At 40.5% G+C, this 21,022-nt stretch overlaps 1 protein-coding gene across 4 annotated transcripts in view; it reads right to left on the bottom strand.

Annotated features, from left to right (window-relative positions):
- Nucleotides 1–21,022, bottom strand: part of LOC128737397 (cholinephosphotransferase 1) — a 44,870-nt gene that overhangs the window by 3,809 nt on the left and 20,039 nt on the right. Inside the window, exons 3-6 of one of the 4 annotated variants that reach the window (XM_053832025.1) lie at nucleotides 17,400–17,531; nucleotides 7,871–8,029; nucleotides 7,639–7,803; nucleotides 7,452–7,572 (exon numbers count right to left, since the gene is read on the bottom strand). In XM_053832025.1, the coding sequence (XP_053688000.1) occupies nucleotides 7,452–7,572; nucleotides 7,639–7,803; nucleotides 7,871–8,029; nucleotides 17,400–17,531 (577 nt within the window). Of the gene's footprint in view, nucleotides 1–7,451; nucleotides 7,573–7,638; nucleotides 7,804–7,870; nucleotides 8,030–16,742; nucleotides 16,878–17,399; nucleotides 17,532–21,022 lie in introns of all 4 variants that reach the window. The other 3 variants (XM_053832024.1, XM_053832027.1, XM_053832026.1) reach the window with 3 other exon arrangements.

Here is a 21,022-nt window from a genome sequence, read left to right as displayed (position 1 = left end):
GTCAGGAAATCGCTGAATCAGTAGCGCTCAACTAACAACTTTTCGTGACTCACCTTTCTAGATTTTTTGGCATGGCACTGAGATGGCCTAGCAAGGCATGGTTTTCTTGTTCGACGTAGCTCTACGTCAAAATTTTAAACAATTTAATAAAAATATTTCCAAAATTCTGCTAACTCCATCAAATTGATTGAATGAACGAATGACTTTATCGATCGTTTCCATCATGTATATAGAACAATGTTAAATGACCAAAAAAATATCTCCCAATCCGGACAATATCTATTCACTGTGACCAAATATTACATCCCCTACTATTCGCCTCGATACCATATTTTGTTTAAACCCAATACGACCTAAATCTCAATTCTAAATTCTGATCATACATGGGATGACACCAATTTCATTTGACCATCTGTTTTCTCTATATCCTGAGGGGAAAGCTATCTTAACTTTTAACTCCGCCAGTAAGGGATCCGAGCTGTCTTTCGCATGCGACGATAAAGGAGGGTTGTTGATTGAGATTGGCTTTCGACACACAGCCACAGCGCCGGATGACTATAATGCGGCCAAAGCCTAAGGATGAATGTTTGAGGGCGTCTAATTAAGTTTCGTAAAGTCGAACGGAGCATCGTCCAGGACGGTGCAGTACTAGCTCAGCACAACCTGACCATACCACAAACTTGATTTAAACTATCCAATAGTAAAAAAAATTAAATTTGTTCAAGTGAATGATCACCATGCAAAAGAAGCGACTCCGCTACTTTGCAGAAGATTCACAGAAAGTAAACTGGATATAGCACGGGTCCAGAAGCCATGAACCGTTACAAACAAGGTGAGTAGTAACTGTTTAATTAAAAATAGATTAATCACAGATTTGTCTGCATAAAACAGCTTGCAAGTTTGTTTAGAATTTTCATTCGTTTAAGATTCGTGGTAATCATGGACACAAAAAGGGAACTTGTGATAAGTCTGTTTTTTAATAATTTTCGACCGTGTAATATTTAAAAAAAAACTGAAGCCACTTGAAATAAACGAAAGATTTATAGTTACACAAAGCGATACAATTGATTCTTGGAAAATACACCCCAAACCTGGCCGCAAACGCACTGTAATGTAATCGCACTGTAATGCCATCAAACGATTAAGCGAGCGAATTCGACTGAAACCGGATCAGTCTGGACGTAAGATGGCCAAAGAACTGGGAATTTCGCAATCCACCACGAAGAAACCAACGCACAATGGGCTAAAACGAGCTCGGAATCCCAAGAATTAGAAGCCGCTAGTTTGGAATCTCACAAGATACCTATTCCTATGTAAAAAATGCAGGAAATCGATTGGTGATGGTTTCATTCTGCGCAGACTTCGAGAAGTGGTCCATTTTGCCCTATTATCCCCAAAAATCATGATAAAAGCTAATTGAATAATACAGAAACTTCTTTGCCGCCCGTAAAATGAACTCAAATTGCTTCCAAATGTTGTCAAAACATCAAAAGAATCAAATCCCATCGATTTAATCCTGTGCGAAATGCAAGAATAGTCCATTTTGCCCAATTCACCCCCATATCATAGATAACCTAATTAAAGCGATTAAAACTAACTCAAAGGCAAAAACAGTCTTCAGAAAAAATGTGTAATTTTTCATACTGAATAACTTTGAGGAACAGTTGAAAGCAGTAAATAAATTGGATGCAAAGTTATTGTGCAGAATTGATTTTTAAGTGTGTGTTTTAAGCAAATCATATCTCACAACTAGTAAAAGATACATAGTTACTATATTCAGCAAAGCTGCTCATTTGAGTGTATTGTACAAATTTTCTGAAGAAAAAAAATTTTTTTGAACGGATTAAAAAAAACGAAAGTTTGTATCACCCTGATAGATGACTATAAGATCATTCTAATAGTTTAAAAAGATGCACCGTACTTTATTGATAAACTTCTCTAAAGACACCATCGTTGAAAAATTACGTATTTTTACGCAATAGCAAATTAACGTGTTTTTTTGTAGATTTAGGAGAGAATCAGGCAAAACGGACCGATTGTAAATTCATCACGGTACTAAATCGATGACATTCAACTACCCTGATGTCTTTCAAATGTACTGGAGCTATTCGAGTTTATTTCTCTGTCTTAGAACTAGTTTTAATCGCTTTAATTAGGTTTTACTATGCATTCAGGGGTGAATTGGGCAAAATGGACTATTCTTGCATTTCGCACAGTGTGGAATGAATGGAATTTGTTTCTTCTGATGTTTTGAAATAAGTTTTTATACTGTTTAATTAGCTTTTCACGATTTCTGGGGATAATAGGGCAAAATGAAACACTTCTCGAAGTCTGCGCAGGATGAAACCATCACCAGTCGATTTCCTGCATTTTTTACATAGGAATAGGTATCTTGTAAGATTCAAAACCAGCGGCTTCTAATTCTTGGCATTACGAGCTCGTTTTTGCCCATTGTGCAACGGATGCGCGGTTTGACTGAAACGCAGAAGTTTGTAAGAGTCGAAAGATGTCGGTAACTGCTCAAGCAGGCACGGTGACTGTGAAATTCTGTTTTCGGACGAAAAAATGTTCCTGCTCCTGCTCGCCACAACCAGGAAAATGATCGGATGCATGCAGCACATCGTTCTAATATTCCTCGGAATAAACAGCCAGTCCAAAGGTTCCAGAATGTTCCCAGGCTTTCCAGGATGATGGTATGGGAATGTTTCTCTGAAAAATTGAAGGTTCTATTGCTGCCCATTGAACCTTGTGTTCGAATCAACACTAAATATTCCATCAATTATGTTTTGAAAAACCATTTGATGGGCCAAACGATGGGAAGCGTCAAAAACACTACGACAATGAAACATACTGCTTCTAACAAGATTCTGTGCCGTCTCATCAGGCGAAAGCTACGCAGGTTTGGTGAGGACAATTTTACGGATTTCATTTCTTCGAAAAGGTGGCCTGTCTCTTCACCTGGTAGGAATCCTCTCGACATGAGGTTACATGCTAGGTTACAAACCGGGGAGCACCAAAGGATTGACTGCGGACACTTTCAAGCAACGTTTGGAGAAGATTTGGGACGAAATGCCTCAGAATATCGTGCGTACCAACTGGAGCGTTTTTCAACAGCGATAGCAACTGATCATTATAGCAAAGGTAGAAAGGTTTGAATTGGACTAATTTAAGACAAATGTTATGGATGTACTTTACACAAAATATACTTAAAATCAACATTTATGCAAGCGTCTTAGTTTGATGGCCATTTACTTTACTGACAGTTATTACTACTCACCGTGTATAGATAGGATACAAGAAATTCCTACAAATTCGTGTAAATTAATTTACGCCGAGGCTCAGCTTTTGCCAAGAACGGTCATTTTGACAGGCAAAAAAATAAGAGAATTTCCAATTACTGAGTTGAATACAAAAGATATTGGAGCAATAATTTATGATGGAGGTTCCAACGACCCGCGGCAAGACTGAAATTGGCATAGCGTCTGTATATTTTCTAGAAGACGTGCGAGAAGTACTTCACCCGTTGGTTGTAAATTTGGTTTCTTACTGTACCAGGCAAAATAAAGCAAATAAAGAAAAGCCAGGCGTTTTTAACACCAATTCTAACTAACCTTTTTCAATTAAACCTGCTACTAGGCCACGTACCAGCAGCATGGCGGCAAGTGCGGATCACGTTCACAGAATTCGAAGCTGGTTGTGACCACATGAACACCAAATCTGCTCTGGAAACTGAGTCGCGTAGGAGCACCTGTTAGCTTACCTAACAAATTGGCTACTCTCAGTTAAATTAGGCTCAACTGAATCGTACTGTTTTTACACTGAATCTAGCGTTCCGCAGGAAAGCAACCTGCGACCATTACTGTTCATGATATATTTAAATGACGTTTGCTTTCTGCCCAACCCGATATGGTTGCAAGTTAAAGGGTGTCCCACATAAAATTGCACCACGGAAGGAACGCTGTAGAAAATTATCCGTCGAATATTTTCTCTTAAAAATTTGGGTAGAAATAAAGTGTATTGTTTACACTGTATTTTTATCGCGGTCAGTTTTTCAAAAATTGGGATAAATGGCCGAAAACCAACGTGGCGAATTTATTTTGCGCAAGCATCTGGAAAATCCTTAATTCTCTCATCATAGATGATGAGATTTACTAGGCTGCTGTACTTCATCACCCAGCACAAGTTTGATCTTCCGGAGGAAGTAAGGAAGTAGAAACCTTTAGAATTTGCCAAGAAATACATATTTTGGCCAAAAAATATATCATGTGGCAAACGGAGTGCGCCGTTCGTGACTACCGGAACTGTAAACGGGCAGATCCACCTCAAGGAGTGGAGGAGTTCTGTAAAGCGTCTGCTTCCTCCATTGAAGCAATACGAGGGCCCTGCGATCTTCTGGCCGGATCTGGCTTCATGCCACTATTCAAAGGATGTCCTGGAGTGGTACGAAGCCAACAGGGTTACTTTCGTTCCCAAGGACATAAACGCACCGGAACTAAGGCCCATCGAAAAATACTGGGCAAAACATCCCAAGGAGGTCAAATCTGAGGAAGACACGAAGAAAAAGTGGGTTTCCGTACAGAAGAAGCTGCAGCCAGAAATCCGTGATGCAATTTGATGTGGGACACCCTTTACTATACGCTGATGATCTAAAGATATTCCTCTATATACGATCTGTTCAGAACTGTAAGCTATGGCAAAGCTTTATCAATCGAATTACAAACTCATCGCTGACTGAATGCAAATTGCTTTAAATTTGAATTCATCATGGTGCGAGTGCGATCAACATTAATACCAATAAAATTACTATCATACCATTCACCGGAAGGAAAAGACTTACGTTGAATAACACAAGTTTGATTTCGAAAGACGAGTGCTAAAGTACGATCTTCGGCGGCGTACACGAGAACGGAGTATGGAGGCGGAGGATAAATCAGGATCTCGCCCAGGTCTATGGCGAACCCAATATCCAGCAAAAGGTGACTAAAGCTGGACAGATACGATGGCCAGGGCATGTTGCAAGAATGCCGGACAACTACCCTGCAAAGATGGTGTTTACCTCAAATCCGGTAGGGACAAGAAGACCACGAAAGCAGCGAGCAAGATGGTGGAGCGAGATCTGGCAGAGAGTACTCGGTGTCCGTGGAATTGAAGAGCGGTAGTTCACAATCGAGCTAACTGGAGAAAGCTTGTTCAACAAGCTTTGTCTTAGGACGGCAAGCCACTGAAGTAAAGTGGGGTATTTCTTGACAGAAAACATAATTGGAACACATCTAGAACAGGCAGTAAACAAAGCTACAAATACTCTATGGATATTCTTTTACATACTTTTGATCAACATTGGAAATTGAAACCGAAGATGATTCATTGGATCAATTTGGCTATTGTGAGACCCAGAATTACCTATGCCTCGTTGGTCTGAAGACCAAAAATGAAAGAGAAACCTACCCAAAAAAAGCTAGAAAAACTTCAAAGGCTAGCCACTTTTTCAAAACCAGGTGGAATGTAAAGTACACCATCGAAGACATTAGATGCTTTACTCTATATGCGACAGTCTTAATGATTGTCTTTGTGGCAGCAACATAGACCGAGATAGATGGAACAATTAGGGTTAGGCAGACCTTGTCATAAGATGTCAGGCCTCTTAATCTGTACAAAGAAAACTTTCGTTGTTTATACCTTGGGGTCAGTTTGACCCCAAAATCTAAATTGTTATATCTCATTGCGCATTTGCGGTTTAGATGTATTAGAAACACCATGTAAATGAAAATTTGTCTCGACTATTTGAACAACATTGCCGAAGACCGAATATATGACATCAAATCAATATTTTATTTGTTCATAACGATAGTTTTTTTTGCCCAAATCGGAATAAGATGTGAAGGAACAAGAGCGGAAAATTAGAAAAGGTGGTTGTCATTGTAGCAGCTAGCACCACTTACTAGGTTCGTAGTTTGCTCCTTTTTACCAAACTGGAAATTCCGTGGTTCGAGCCAAGGTAAAATCCTTGAGTCAAAGAAAATTGGTAACCACTCTACCAGTCTAAGCCCCTCGTTCGCCTTCTATCTACCAAGAAGCTTCATTTTATTGGTTTTTCTAACCGCGACGCCTTAGCCTTACGTGTTTCCAAGCAAAAATGTCCAAAATTATCCACATTGTCAACATATTCACATTATGCATTATCAAAACTTCCGCTTCTCTTATTATGGCCGAACCCGTAGATACATTTTCAAAATAAGTTACGGGCAGTGTATCCGTCGTTTATATTTCCTGATATTTACACGACTGTAGCCACTATCAATGTTATAGAATGATAACTGTCTTCACATGCATTTTTGAAAAAGTAACACCACATGCACGACATGTTGCCCTCAAGGCTGCGCTGTACCGCTTAGAATATTTCTTGTTTTCTACTTTCAATATTTTGCCATTTGACCAACCAAATTATGACCACTTAGTGACAGCGACTTGCCTATTGAAAAGTTGCTCTTCGTTTAATATAGTTTGCTTTGTGCCTGGCCCTGGATTCGTTCAGAAAACATTAGCTGGATCAATCGATCCAAATACCAGTGCACAACCTATGTACATAGATCCACCAGTGTTCAATGATTTTACCATTGCATTTCCATTTGTGGGACAATCAAACACCTGCGCATCTGATTTGCTAATAACCCCTGTGTCCACTTTCAGCAACTTTATTGGACGATTGGAATGGACCAACGACCAAGACCTACGCGACTCTCACCTGACCTTTACGAAAAACATGACCATAGGAAGGATAACATTTTTCTTTGCTTTTAGAATTTCGTGACAGGATGAAAAGATATTCGCGTTGAGATTCAACGACAAACTATGTCTTTCAAACAATGAAGGGTGACTGACCCTATTTAGATTTAACAGCGTGGAATGACATATTTGGTCTTACTGAATAAATTAATCAATTTTCAACCGGATTGGGGGATGTAAATTCCCTAATTGAAAATTCACGTGAAATGAAAAACATTTATAAATTGAAATTTTGCTTATGAGAAATGGGATGAAGAACTGCTGTCACTCATAAACGCAAATTTCAAATATTGTGAAAAAGAAAAGTTTAGGCTTTGACGATCGAACCTCTCCACCCTGTAAAAAGACTGTACCGTTTTCGCTCTTTAGCTGTCCCTCGTTACCCTATTGGCAAATTCCCTACCCAAAAATCGAAAATCACAATCTCTTTGGGAGTCCATCAAGGGAGCACCCGCAGAGAAGACTGGCGCATTGTTCTATAATAATAAGTAGTACAATATTCTACGCTTTTGCGAAAAACCAAAAAAGGAAAACGCTCTGCAAACAACAACAACCACCCCCTGATGGTTATTGATGGGAGTTATGCTTCCTACTGCTAGCGCGCGTCTGATGTTTTCTATTTGCCGGCTGGGACAGCGCCGGCTGCTGTATGTGGGTGTTATGCGTACCGTTTTTACCTTCGTGATGATGATGCGGCATGTTCGTACCTTGTGATGTCATCTGCGGTCTCGCTGGGAACTGGATACGGAACAGCTCGATCTTCAGGTAGGCACAGATTTCCAAACACACCTAGAAAAAAGGCAAGACATTAGAACTACGAAATTTGACTTCATTTTAACGACCACCACCCCGTACCTGACCACAATACCGGACTAGATCAACAGAACACCAGAGCAGTGCGAACCACAAAAGATAATACTCTGGAAGGAAACTGTTGAAGTACTGGTTCAGGAACAGACACAGGGGTCCTATAAGACCCCAATCCAGGTACTCCATCTCACTTTTGGTCATATGGGCAACCTTAAACGGAAATCAGTCATTATTAATTGATGAACTCTCCACTTATTCCACTCGAATCTTTACTTACCACTAACCGGTTAGTCACCTTAGCCGTGATCATTCCAAAGGCCATAATGTACAACGACGGATAGTTCTCGTAGATGTGATCGGTGGACTTTTGCGAGATAACGTAGGCGGGCACCACCACAAACAGGAACGGTATGATGGGCGATAGGACGCTGGTTCCCTATCGTTCAGCCGTGGTATATTGAGCCCCAAGGACCAAGGTAGCAAAAGAGAAGCAACTGTCAGTAACATTCGGTTTCGCGGCAATTTGCATTGGTAAATCGGAAACGGATGCCTGAAGCATTCGTGGAAGTTGGTTTCATGTGCGTTCAGGAATCCGCTTTCGTCTGACTTAACAACAAAGAGAAAATGGTAGGGTGAAATTAGTGTGTGTGAAGGTTGGATATAGGAGACAGTAGAGGACACAGAACGCTAGACGGTTAGTGTTGTTGTGGTGAAAAAATTTATCTGCTTTATTAGTGTTCCGATATTTGTTATGTGACAGAAATACTTTTTTTTTCGGTGGATTTACTCTAGTTTTGTTAACTTCCCTGTGGGGACCGATTACAACTACTACCTTGCAAGCAATATCAGCAACATCACAGGCACTTAAATTATCACACACAAACGCACACACATGAAAGCAATACTTCGCAAACAAGACCTGTTTTACCAATATAAATTTAATTTTAGAAGTATTTTGATTAGTGAATAACGGGTACCTTACAATTGCAAACCAAAATAAACCCACACCAAAACTTCAACTTTTCTGTCTAAACCAATATCGAAATCGCCAGATCAAAGAACTGACTAAACAAGCCTTAGGACTACTATAACAGATCAAAATGATCGCGCAGAGGTTCCAAATTTCTTTAAAAAAATCAACTATACCCAGCAGATATTTAAAAAATAAAAACGCTCTCGAAATCCAAAAATCGAATGATGACTATTTGAACCTGAATGCTAAATTAAAATAAAAAATAACGGAAAAATCTGCTCTTTCCATACACCTTTTCTGAGGCCGTGCAAACTAGGCATGGATGCAGCACACACTACAGTCGAACTAAATATTTACATGACGGAAACTCATTATTTTTAGTTAAAAAAAAACAAATTGTGAGTGAAAGCAAATCGTAATTTTTTGACTGTCACTACCTTAGAAAGCATTAAAACATTGAAATAAATTAATATGTTATGTATGATAAACACACGCATGCCAGTTGATAAACAGAACAGTTCTCACTTTTTAACAAGTGAAAAGGAAAATTTTAAAATTTGCGAGAATGTCGTCTGAGTCTTTTTTGGGGACTTTGCTGCTGATTGGAGTATTTGCTTCATTCAGTCTGTGACTTAGGGTGATTCATCCACAGTGCGTTACGCGTACTCTGAAGTGGATATTGACGGTGTAATCAGTGACCCTAGTCTGACCGTCAAGGACCTTCTGGACTTTGGAACTTCAAACGCACCTTCCATAAATACTTAAAGAAGTCACTGCTAAGGTCGCAATCTTCAAGAGGCTTCGTCCTTTGACGAGCCATAAACTGACGATCCATTCGACGACACTTTGGTCCTGCTAGAGGTTAGGAAAAGAAAATATCTTCCTTTCCCTCCAAGTCTTCAATTTTTCCAAGCAGTTTCGAGCACTTTTGGAAGCAACTTACTTACTTCACTTTAGTGGCGACGGTCCGTCGTCGATCCTGTGCTGAACAACGCATTATGATCATCTAGTATTGTCGGTCACGGCCACGTGCTTAATAAACCGCAGCCTCCTATATTGTACTGTCTTCACTTTATCAGCATATTTGTACACTCGACACAGCTCTCGGTTCACACTCAATTTTCCGTTTTGCCACCAAGTATTGATAGAAGGATTTTACGCGCAAAAACCCGTCATGAGTCAGGTCCATAAAGGGCCACTTGGAGAATCTAATCTGTAGAGCACCTGCTTTGAGCAAATTTGCAAACTTCGGGACTTCCAAAGTATATGCATTCCTCCAGTACTTCATATTGTTCTCCATCCATCCAGCTCCATTTCGGCACCAACACCATTTAGACTCCCATGTTCCCAAGTAAGTCCCAACCTTGCTGCTTACAAAGTAAAAGATCTAAAGCCTTCTTTCACTGCTCTACGGTTTCGCAGAACCAAGAAGCATGTACCACGGTAATGTTGAAAAACAGGCTAACGAGTGCATCTTCTTGCTTCAGTGCATTCCCCTAGTTCTATACACATGATGCATGGCTGACGTGACTGACACATGATTTTGACCCTTCCAGCATCGCACGAATCAGCTTAATTAGTTTAATCGGAAAATCATGTTCTATCAATATCTGCCACATCTCATTTCGGTTAAATGCATCGTACGCCGCCTTGAAATCCAAAAACAGATGCGTCTGTGACGAGAGTTGCACTCCCGTAGCTAACGCACATTAAAATTTGATCCGTTGGGGAGCGACTCTCACGAAAACCAGCTTGGTACTCGCCGACGAAGGACTCCGCTAACCAGAACAGGATACGGAAGAGCCGAAGAGCCCTTTATAGGTCGAGTTGAGCAATGTTATGCCTCGATAATTTTTCCATTCGAGTTGATGTCCTTTTTAAAAAATAGCGCAAATGAGGCCATCTAACCAGTGCTGCGAAGCCCACACTCGTGTGGTCTAATTTTCTCACACACACGTACTCATTCTAACGAACACGCCGGCATAAGTACCCCTTTAAAACTCCCGCACTTATTTCTTCTTGCACTGAGCACTGCTACGGATTTTTGCGAGAGTGTGTTTAGCTAACAGCTACAGTCATCGCTCGTCGTTCATCGTTGCAGTCCGATGTGCTGATACCGATTACTCACGGCTCGTACTTCCGCCCGTGAGTAGAAACGGGCAGCTGATTCCCCACGGGTTTTTTGACTCCGGAATAAGCTATGCAGGAAGACGATGTGAGGATGTGCGTGCGCGAGTGTGTGGGTAGCAGAATGGTTGCACACGGCCCCGGCGGCTGTTTCTTTCACACCTGCGCGTGCGGCGTAAGCGTTGAATGCTATGTTTCTCATACTCTTTCGCGTGTGAGTAGGCATCCGGTATTAGTTCTTCCATCCAGATGCCGACAATGATCTGGGATACCGTTCAGCGAGTTGTTATTCTTTATCGTCTTTTGGTGGTGTTTTATCCTCATTTGTAATCGTTTTTGGCGCTATGTGGCCGTGTTTATGTCGTCTCTTCATCTCCATTCCTGCATCTTTTTATTCTTTTCGTCGTTTGCTATCATTTTTGACATTCTTTGTCATTTCTTTGGCATATTTTCATCGTCTCTCCTCTTTTCGCCGCCTCTTCGTCGTCTTTTTGTTATCTTTTCGTGCAATTATTGTCTTTTCGACACCTTTTTACCGCCTTTTTGTTATCTGTTTATTGTCTTGTCTTCATATTCGTCGTCTTTCTGTCATCTCTCAGTCATATTTCCATCGTCTTCTCGTAGTCTTTTTGTCACCTTTTCATCCCATTTTCATTGTCTGTTTCAATGCTTTTTTCGGTGGTTCTTCGCCGCTTTCATCATGTTTTTGTCGTCATTTCGTCGTTCTTCAGTCGTAAATTAGTCACTTATTCCTGTTCGTCCTGTTTTTCGTTATTCATTTTTTGTTGCTGTTTTGGCATTGTTTCGCTATCTTTTCACTTTCACTTTTTCAACGCCTTATTTAGCAATATCACATGTGGTATTTTATACTTATATTTTCATCATTTTTCTGTCGTATTTATGCCATCTCTTTGTCATCTATATGCTCTCTTTTCGTCTTTTTTTCGTCGATATTTTTTTTGTTGTCTTTTAACTATCTCTATGCTAAGCTATGCAGGAAGACGATGTTAGGAAGTGCGTGCGCGAGTGTGTGGGTAGTAGAATGACTGCACACAGCCCCGGCGATTGTTTCTTTCACACCTGCGTGTGCGGCATAAGCGTAATACTCCTTCGCGTGTGAGCATGGCATGGTTGACTTCTCGCGCGATTCACAACATTGCATCCAACCACTCCTCCGGTATTAGTTCTTCAACCCATATGCCGACAGTGATCTGGGATACTACCGTTCAGCGAGTTGTTGTGAATCTTTATCGTTTTTGGTGGCGTTTTGTCGTCATTTGTAATCGTTGTTGGCCATGTTTATGTCTTCTCTTCATCTCCGTTTCTGCATCTTTTTATTCTTTTCGTCGTTTGCTATCATTTTTGACATTCTTTGTCATTTCTTAGGCATATTTTTATCGTCTCTCCTCTTTTCGCCGCCTCTTCATCGTTTTTTTGTCGTCTGTTTGTTATCCTTTCGTCCTCTTATTGTCTTTTCTACTCCTTTTTACCGCCTTTTTGTTATCTGTTTATTGTCCTGTTTTCATATTCGTCGTCTTTCTGTCATCTCTCAGTCATATTTTCATCGTCTTTTCGTAGTCTTTTTGTCACCTTTTCATCCTATTTTCATCGTCTGTTCGTCGTTTTTAACGTCTGTTTCAACGCTTTTTTCGGTGGTTCTTCGCCGCTTTCATCATGTTATTATTGTTTTTTTTTGTCATTATTTTGTCGGTTTACTGCCGCAAATTAGTCATTTATTCCTGTTCGTCCTGTTTTTCGTTTTCATGTTTTATTGCTGTTTTGCCATTGTTTCGCTATCGTTTCACTTTTACTTTTTCATGATTTTTTTCATTGCCTTTTTTTTAGCAATATCACATGTGGTATCTTATACTTTTATTTTCATCGTACTTCTGTCGTATTTATGCCATCTCTTTATCATCAATATGCTCTCGTTCCGTCTTTCTTTCGTCGATATTTTTTTCGTTGTCTTTTAAGTATCTCTTTGTTGTCTTTATTCGTATTTGTTATCTCTCTGTATCTTATTTTTGTCGTCTTTTCATAGTTTTTTGGCCACCTTTCCGTCGTATTTTTGTCATCCGTTCATCGTTTTTCGACGTCTATGTTTGGCATATTTTTGTTGCTTTTCCGGCTGCCTTTTGCCGATTTTGTCGTCTTTTTGATCGTGTTTTGGTCAGGGCTTGAAAAGAGATCGCAAGTTGAATGTGACTGCCTTGAATGCGCATGCTATCCGCATTCAACCTGCGCTTTTTGAACGATCATTTGACTGTTTTTTGAATCCAATCTGCCGCTTGCGCTGCTACCGTCTTACAATTCATGCGGCCTTTCAGCAAAAGCAAACAGTCGATCTGCCGTTTTGCTTTGCGTTTGAGAATATAAACTGCACGAGAACTGACTAGAACCATACGGTGACGTATTTTTTCGTTTCTCTTTTTGTCTCCAAATCGGCTGCTTACAGTAATAGTTTGTCACCCGGACGTCGGTCCGACACAAGCAAAATATTCGTTTGTATTGGACGGAGTCAAACCGACTTCTTCCATGCGCATGTAGTGGTTGTTTTTTGTAGTATTGAATCATACGATAGTGCGGTTGCTTTTTGTTAGCATGGTGACTGCCAGTCATTAGACTGTTTTGCAGTCATTCGCTGCTCCAAACGGTAAAGGCAACTTGATCGAAACGAAAATGTTAAAAAGGTTTGGAATGCGTTCGTTCTACTGCGTTCAATCGGCGTTTGACTGAGCAAACTGCTAGTTCTGTTATGCATAGCGTTCGTATTCCACCACTAAACGGACGGTGTAAACTTGAATGCGCGTTGGTGTGACTGCGGTAGAAAAAAAGAATCGGTCGAAATCCTGGCTTTGGCGGCTTTTCGTTCTCAATTTGTGGTTTTTCTTTTCCATATTTGGAATCTTTTCATCAATATTTTTTTAAACGATGGTTCTACAATTGATGAAGGGACGGTAAGGGAAAGTAATGAAGAAGGATTTTTTTGGGAATGGAGGGGAAAGAGTGGAAAGGAAGGGGGGGGGGGGGTAATAGGTAGCTACGCCTAACAAGTTGTCGTTGTGATACCTGCCTTTTTGTCCAATGCTGGAAGGTGCATGGGTCGAACCAAACTATAATGCACCTTCCTGCATTGGACAAAAAAGTAGAAGTCACAACGACAACTTGTTAAGCGTAGCTACCTATTACCCCCCCCCCCTTCTTTTCCACTCTTTCCCCTCCATTCCCAAAAAATCCTTCTTCATTACTTTCCCTTACCGTCCCTTCATCATTTGTAGAACCATCGTTTCAAAAAATATTGATATATGCCTGACCGCATTTCAAGGTCATGACTAAAATCACGAGGTTTGGTCAAATCTTTTCATCGTTTTTTGTCGTCGTTTCGCCGTTTTTTTCCTTGCTGACTTTTAGTTACTTTTTTGCCATTTTTTCGTCGTCCTGTCTGTTGTCATGACAAGAACAACTTTTTTCATGGTCTTTCTATCGTATATTCGCCGTCTTTTTCGTTTGTTTGGCCCCTTTTTGAGGCATTTTACTTGTTTTTTTTTGTCATGTTCTTTTTTATCGCTATTTTACCGCCTTTTTGTCGTCTTCTTTTTGCCTTTTTTACACTATTTACAGTCTTTTTATCGTTTTCTATAGTCTTTTTTTGACATTCTTTATTACTGTTCCGGCGATTTTTTCGGTGTCTTAATTAATTGTCTCTCCATAGTAATTTTTCACAACTCTTTTCTGTTTTCATCGTCTTCCGTCATCTTTTCGTCATCTAATTGCTGTCTTTTCGGTACTTTCTCGCCATCTTTTTGTCATCTCTCTGCCATATTTCTGCCGCCTTTCATGATCTTTTTACCATCATTTTAATGCGTTTCGCCGTCTGTTCGTCGTTATTTGACATCTGCTTTAGGCATTTTCTGGCGTCTTTTGTCGGTTTTATCGTCTCTTTTATTTTAACGCCTTTTTGACACTTTTCAACATCCTTCAACATAAAGAATGAAGTTGTGCATTTTGGGTTACTATTCACATGTATGTAGCGTACTTGTAAGTTTTGTATCTGAAAGAGATTTCCAACTTTTTCCGTGAAGTTTATAAAAATCCGTAGGTACGAACACTTGATCCATAGGTCCGTAGAAAATTCCTCAACCAGTAGTACTACAAAAAACACCAACTGCAAGTGCGTTCTTCTTCTTCTTCTTCTTCAGCATAAAGCCGGGGTGGCACGTGCTGTTTCAAGCACTCGTCTCCATTCAACTCGGTCTTGGACCACTCGTCGCCAATTTCCTAGTCGTCTCAGAAGTCGCAAATCGCTTTCGACGTGGTCGAGTCATCGTGCACGTTGGACCCCCCTGAAAAGGACCATTTACGTCGCCCTGTCGTCCGGCATCCTTACGACGTGTCCGGTCCACAATAGCCTGCGAACTTTCGCTAGATGTACGATGGGAATCTCCCCAAGCAGTGCCTGTAGCTCGTGATTCATACACCTCCGCCACTCTCCGCTTTCAGTTTGTACTCCGACAAATATTGTCCGCAACACTTTCTACTCGAACATGGCACGGACGCGTATGTAATCCGTGAGCAGTGTCACGGCTTCAAGTCCATAAAAGACTATAAGGGGTTTTGTACATTGTTAGCTTAGTACGGCGGCATATGCTTCCTGATCGTAGCGTTTTACGAAGGGCAAAGTAGGCCCTATTTCCCGCTTGGATGCGCCGCTGGATCTCCTTACTAGTGTTGTTGTCCGCGGTCACCAGCGATCCCAAATACACGAACTCCTCTACCACTTCTAGTGCGTCGCCGTCAACGGTTACCGTCCATGGGAGACGTGCGTTTGTTTCCTTTGAGCCTCTTCCTTTCATGTATTTGTCTTCGACGCATTTATTTTTAGCCCAATTCTCCTAGACTCCGCTTTCAGTCTGGCGTAGATTGCCTCCGCCGTCGCGAAGTTGGCTACCTTTGGTAAAAATCGTGCCTCTCGTTTCGATGCTCGCTCGTCGGATCACCCCCTCAAGAGCGATGTTGAACAACACGCAGGATAAAACGTCACCTTGTCTCAACCCTCGCCGCGTCTCGAAGGGGCTCGAGAGTGTCCCAGTACGAAACACATCACTCGATCCAATGTAGCTCTGATCAGTCGCGTCAGTTTGTCCGGATTACCTACAATACCATTATGGATTTAGAAAGCTACATTTAGATTGTAATATCAAACCCGTCCGACGTCCTCAATGCCAGGTTAGTTCACAGTCTGCCGAGAGAATGATGGAGGCCCTTCTTATTCCCTGGCAACATGAAACAATGACGACAACCTCAGTTACAAAACAAACCACTGTATTGATAACAAAAATAATTTAAAATCTGAAAATGATTAAACTAAATGACTAAATGTTTGCAATCAGAAGTTCACATAGAAAAAGCTAAAGGTGATTTTCCATCGGCCTTCTTTTCGTTTGCTTATAACAAATTACCCAGAACTATATTTTCCACGTGTTTTAACCACTTCAGGAGCGAAAAATGTATTCTAGCTGGAATATGATTTAAAGCAAAGTTATATACAAATTCACACTACTGTCCACAACATAACTGATCAACAGCGGACAGGTGCGACAATTAAGGACAATTTTGTTCTTTTCTCACAGCCTTTGTCGACCTTTCTTCATATCCCACATTTCCAGCAATCGTTTCGTCAGGTTTTATTTCAATTGAACGACAAATTCGCTGACTGAGAATGAGAGTAATTCAATCAAACAACCCGAGGCGTCAATTAGATGATTGGTCGCTGTTGATGTTTGGAGAAATGACGTTACGTTTCAATATGTATGAAAGTTTGAAATATTTTTTTCCTACTCTTTTTCACGCTGTTACGACAAAATATACTGTACCTACAAAAAATTACAAACAAACAAGCACACTTTCACATCCTACAGGTTAGCACAGTTGTACAAGTTAAACAACAATCCAAAACACACTAAGCACAAAACGAAAATAATAAACAACACTCATCCCGTGGCCAATTAGCCCTTTTTTTAAGGTACCCATTAGCCACGGAGATCCTTACGGCCACAGTTGATCCATTCTTGCCGACGCCTCCCGTGAAGATCACGGTTGCGTTTTGGTACGCGAGCATCCCAAACACAAACACGGCAAAGTAAAGTGGTACTATCCTAATGTCGATGCCACCCAGTAACGGAAGCTTTTTGTCAATGGCGGTGGTAGTAGTAGCGTTGGTGGTGGTAGTAGTAGTAGTAGTAGCATTGGTGGTTATGTTTTATTGTTCGTGTTGGTAGTATTCGCAATAGAGCAGTTGTTATAGATGAGGCCATGTTAGATACGTGGGGATTAAAAAATAAATTATTAAAAATGAAATCAAAATGAAAACAGTTTGGTGTAACTTTTTGGTTATCCCCAAATGAGGCGTGTATTGCTTATAACCCAGTGTGCACATGAGGTTCCGCGTTAGCTAATCCTTAATTGAACACCGGCGGTATGTGCGTGCTGGTAAACCCCAAACCCACTCGTTAGTCAATAGGCGGTAAGCACTAGTGCGCGCAGCTGTTCGTGTACGTATTAGCAGCCGATTAGTCGCGATCAAACGCTACGGCTCTATGAATGGTTCTTTTCCCCGAAATCATAAATTGCATTTAGAGGTAGATTTTGGGAAAAGTTACTATAAAAAAAACTAATTAGAAACCAATGTGAGTGTACTAATCCTTACAGCAACGGTCGACCCGTTTTTGCCGATGCCACCTTCTTGAAACGCCCGGCAGAAGGTGATAAACACTTGCAGATAGCCGAGCGAGAAGATCGCACACACCGCGTAGTTCCACGTGCCGCCAATTAGAGGTATCTGTCAGGTAGTCGCCACCATCAAATCATCATCACCATCATCATCATCAACATCATTCGTCAACCGATTTTGATTTTGTCGAGTCACAGGAGTAGAAGGATGAAGAGAATGTAGTCAATCACAAATTTAGTAGGTGTACTTATTCTGCTCTCGGATTTTTGTGAATTTTGAACGGTCAAGGCTTTTGTTTTTTTACTGTCCCTTCCGACTTTCTAAAGAATATTTTTCGGATCCCACCTTTCCAACTCAGAACGATACAACATAGTCGAGAAAGCTTTGCGCATAACTAATCTAGGGATGCATTTTCATTTTCGCAAAAGCGTTTATTTTGAGTCACAAACATGCATTACATTATCATGCAAATATTCCGGAAGCGTAATTTAAATAGATCATTATCACCAACACAAAACTCATTCGGTCCTATCACAGCCAACTGTTTTAATAAAAAAGAGTAGTTCTAAGAGATCAGAGAAAAACTAAACAGTGAAGTACATTTATTCCCATGCAGGAGATGCTCTGTTGTTTTGCTGGTGTAACGAATAATATTAGTAACGATACGATCGGAATAAACCGGCGCACACTGGATCCAAACCGAGACGCGGTGGGTAGGAAAACAAACTGTGTCCTATTTCCACGGTTTCTAAAATTTAAATTTCGGCGAAGCGCAAAGACCGTAGCTTATTTACATAGTGTATGTTTTAGGGATGGAAATGTGAATGATGTGCCAAAAAATGGCAGGAAACTGTTGCATTATCTTGGGAAATGCAGGGACGTTGGACACTGACGGAGATCAAATAGACACCTTGAAATCGTCCATCCACGTGCTTGACCTTTACCTATAAAAACAACGCAATATAGAAAATACGATCTTTTCTATGCAAGTTTAGTCCTTAGGATAATTATCTTAATTATTATAATTTGGTCAACATAAACTAAAAACCGGATGCTTTTCAGGGACGATGAATTGGACAATTTTAGTGCTTGATTTTTAATACCTTTTTGCTGTCGATATCAAACTTATCTCATTGATTTTTGACTCCTCCTTTAGACTAACTGCATCTCGGCATTTGTATTATAAACTGACTGATCTTTTTCCCATCGGTTTTTTGATTTTTGATTTTACTATTGACTACTATTAAATACTTTTTTTTCACTGCAACATTTCCCGGACGATCCAGAGAAACAAATTTTGTGAGCAAGGATCGTTCTCCGTAAATAGTATGAGCTTATACTAATAAATTTGAATACCACAAGACGTAGATGGTTGGAAGCGTGTCTTATGGATAAGCAACTCTTCGTACCACTTGGCAATTGCTGATCTACCGTTTTTACAAATCATTCTGGTGTACCACAAGGTAGCAATGTCGGACCACTGCTATTCTGTATCTACATAAACGAGGCAGCGTTACTTCTCAGTGAAGGTGAAAGGCTTTTCTTCGCTGATGACTTAAAAATCTCTCTTCTAGTCAAACGAATTGAGGACTGCAGAATGTTACAGGAGCTGCTGGATTTGTTTGGTGACTGGTACATGAGGAATCAATTGTTGCGTCATTAGCTTTCACCGCACTTAGAAGTGCAATAAAGTTTAATTACGAAATTTCTGGAGCAAATCTGAATAGGGTGGAACAGGTAGAGGATCTTGAAGTAATATTTGACGAGAAACTCACTATGAAGTCCCACATTTCTGCCATATTGGACAAGTCCAATCGTAGCCTTGGGTTCATATTTAGGTTCGCTGGTGAATTCAGTGACCCACCTTGCTTTAAAGCTAGTTCAATACTAGTTGACCCCGAATCTTACGATCCGGAAAATATAAATGTCTGTTCAGAATTCAGAAAACTGCGAATACATTCCATTGGCCAGTGTTTGCGAAGATGTTTAATCTTTGTATTACCTAGTACTTTGAGTTCTTATATTTCATAATATAGTTCTAAGATCTTGTACATAAAAGTCATAGCCGAAAACTGAAACAAATAGTGTTTATGATCGTATTAACTAAATAAAAACATTATCTCCACTGTGCTGATTCTATAGGCGGGTAATATGGCTTTTTTGTGTGAGTGGCTCTGAGCCGTCTATTGTCTGCCGCAGACCGATTCATGTGGTCGGTGTTAAGTCAGACAGAACCGAGTGGCGAAATTCGGACTTCGAGAATAACGCATTCAAAGTTTGCTGCTTTCGAAATCATCTTCTATTCTAACTCTGGTTGTTTACAACATTTATGTAGTCTGACTAGAATAAAATGTTGCTTAGAAAATTCTTGATCGTTTGCTATCATTAACTCATTTTTTAAAATTTTGCGACTTTGTCCGGTCTGCTTTAACACCGACCATATGATATCGCGACAAGCACTCGAGTTGAGCACGCGAGTCGAGCAGTCAAATCAAGCAATCGAGTCAAACAGTTGGGTCGAGCAGTCGGGTCGAACAGTCAAGTCGAGCAGTCTAGTCGAACACTTAAATCAAGCTGTTCAGTCAAGCAGTCCGGTCGAGCAGTTGAATCGAGTGGTCGAGTCAAGCAGTCGAGTCGAGCAGTTAAATCGAGCAATCCAGTCGAGCAGTTAAGTCGAGTAGTCTAGTCGAGCAGTCGAATCGAATGGTTTAGTCAAGTAGTCGGGTCAAGTGGTTTAGTTGAAAAGTTGAGTCGAGCTGTTCATTCGAGCAGTCGAGTCGAGCAGTTGAGTCGAGTAGTCCAGTCGAACAGTTTATTCGAGCAGCAGAGGATTAATCAAAACTTGATGCAATTTAAGCTTGAAGTTAAAAAAAACTTGTAGAATTTGTAGATACAGTTACTACTTTCACGAATTTGTGAGGTATTATGAAAAATCAGCATTCAAAAACAGCTAAAATAATGCTCGGTTGTACTTAGTATAGGCTGACCAGACGTCCCGGATTATGCGGGACAGTCCCGAAACTGGATGGCTTGTCCCGAATGACAAAGCGTCCCGGAAAGTGTCCCGCATTGATTAGTTTTTGAATCGAAACAGTTTCTGAGGATGAAACATAGGAATTATGTCACATTGCATGAAAAAACCTACTGCTGACACAGCTCGTCAGCCGGTACACACCCTCCCCAGCTAACATTTTCATATGTATAAAAAAGGTAAAAATCAGCATTACGTACAGATATACATGCTAAATAAATCGTATTTCATGCGCAAAATTGGCATATCCGTACTATTTTGGAGGCGATATACGTGATTACGAATAATTTTGAGCGTTACGACTATATAAGTATTTATACACGATAATATCCGATTAAGCGCGAGTCGCTCCGTACTACTCTACGATTTTGTGCTGAAAATCGTATGTATGTCAGTCATTATCATTATATACGACAACAAATCAACTTGATCCCACTTTATCCAGCTTTAGTTACGATTTCGAGTTTGTTAGGAGATATTTACGATAGTGTTCGTAAATTGATATACGAGTTGGTGCTAGCTGGGTCCCCAGTCACGACCCCGACCAGCCGGACCCTCGAACTCCTCA

Source organism: Sabethes cyaneus, chromosome 2 (genome assembly GCF_943734655.1).
Source record: "Sabethes cyaneus chromosome 2, idSabCyanKW18_F2, whole genome shotgun sequence".
In the NCBI taxonomy this organism is placed as follows: Eukaryota; Metazoa; Arthropoda; class Insecta; order Diptera; family Culicidae; genus Sabethes; species Sabethes cyaneus.
This window is presented reverse-complemented; position numbering and strand designations above follow the sequence as displayed.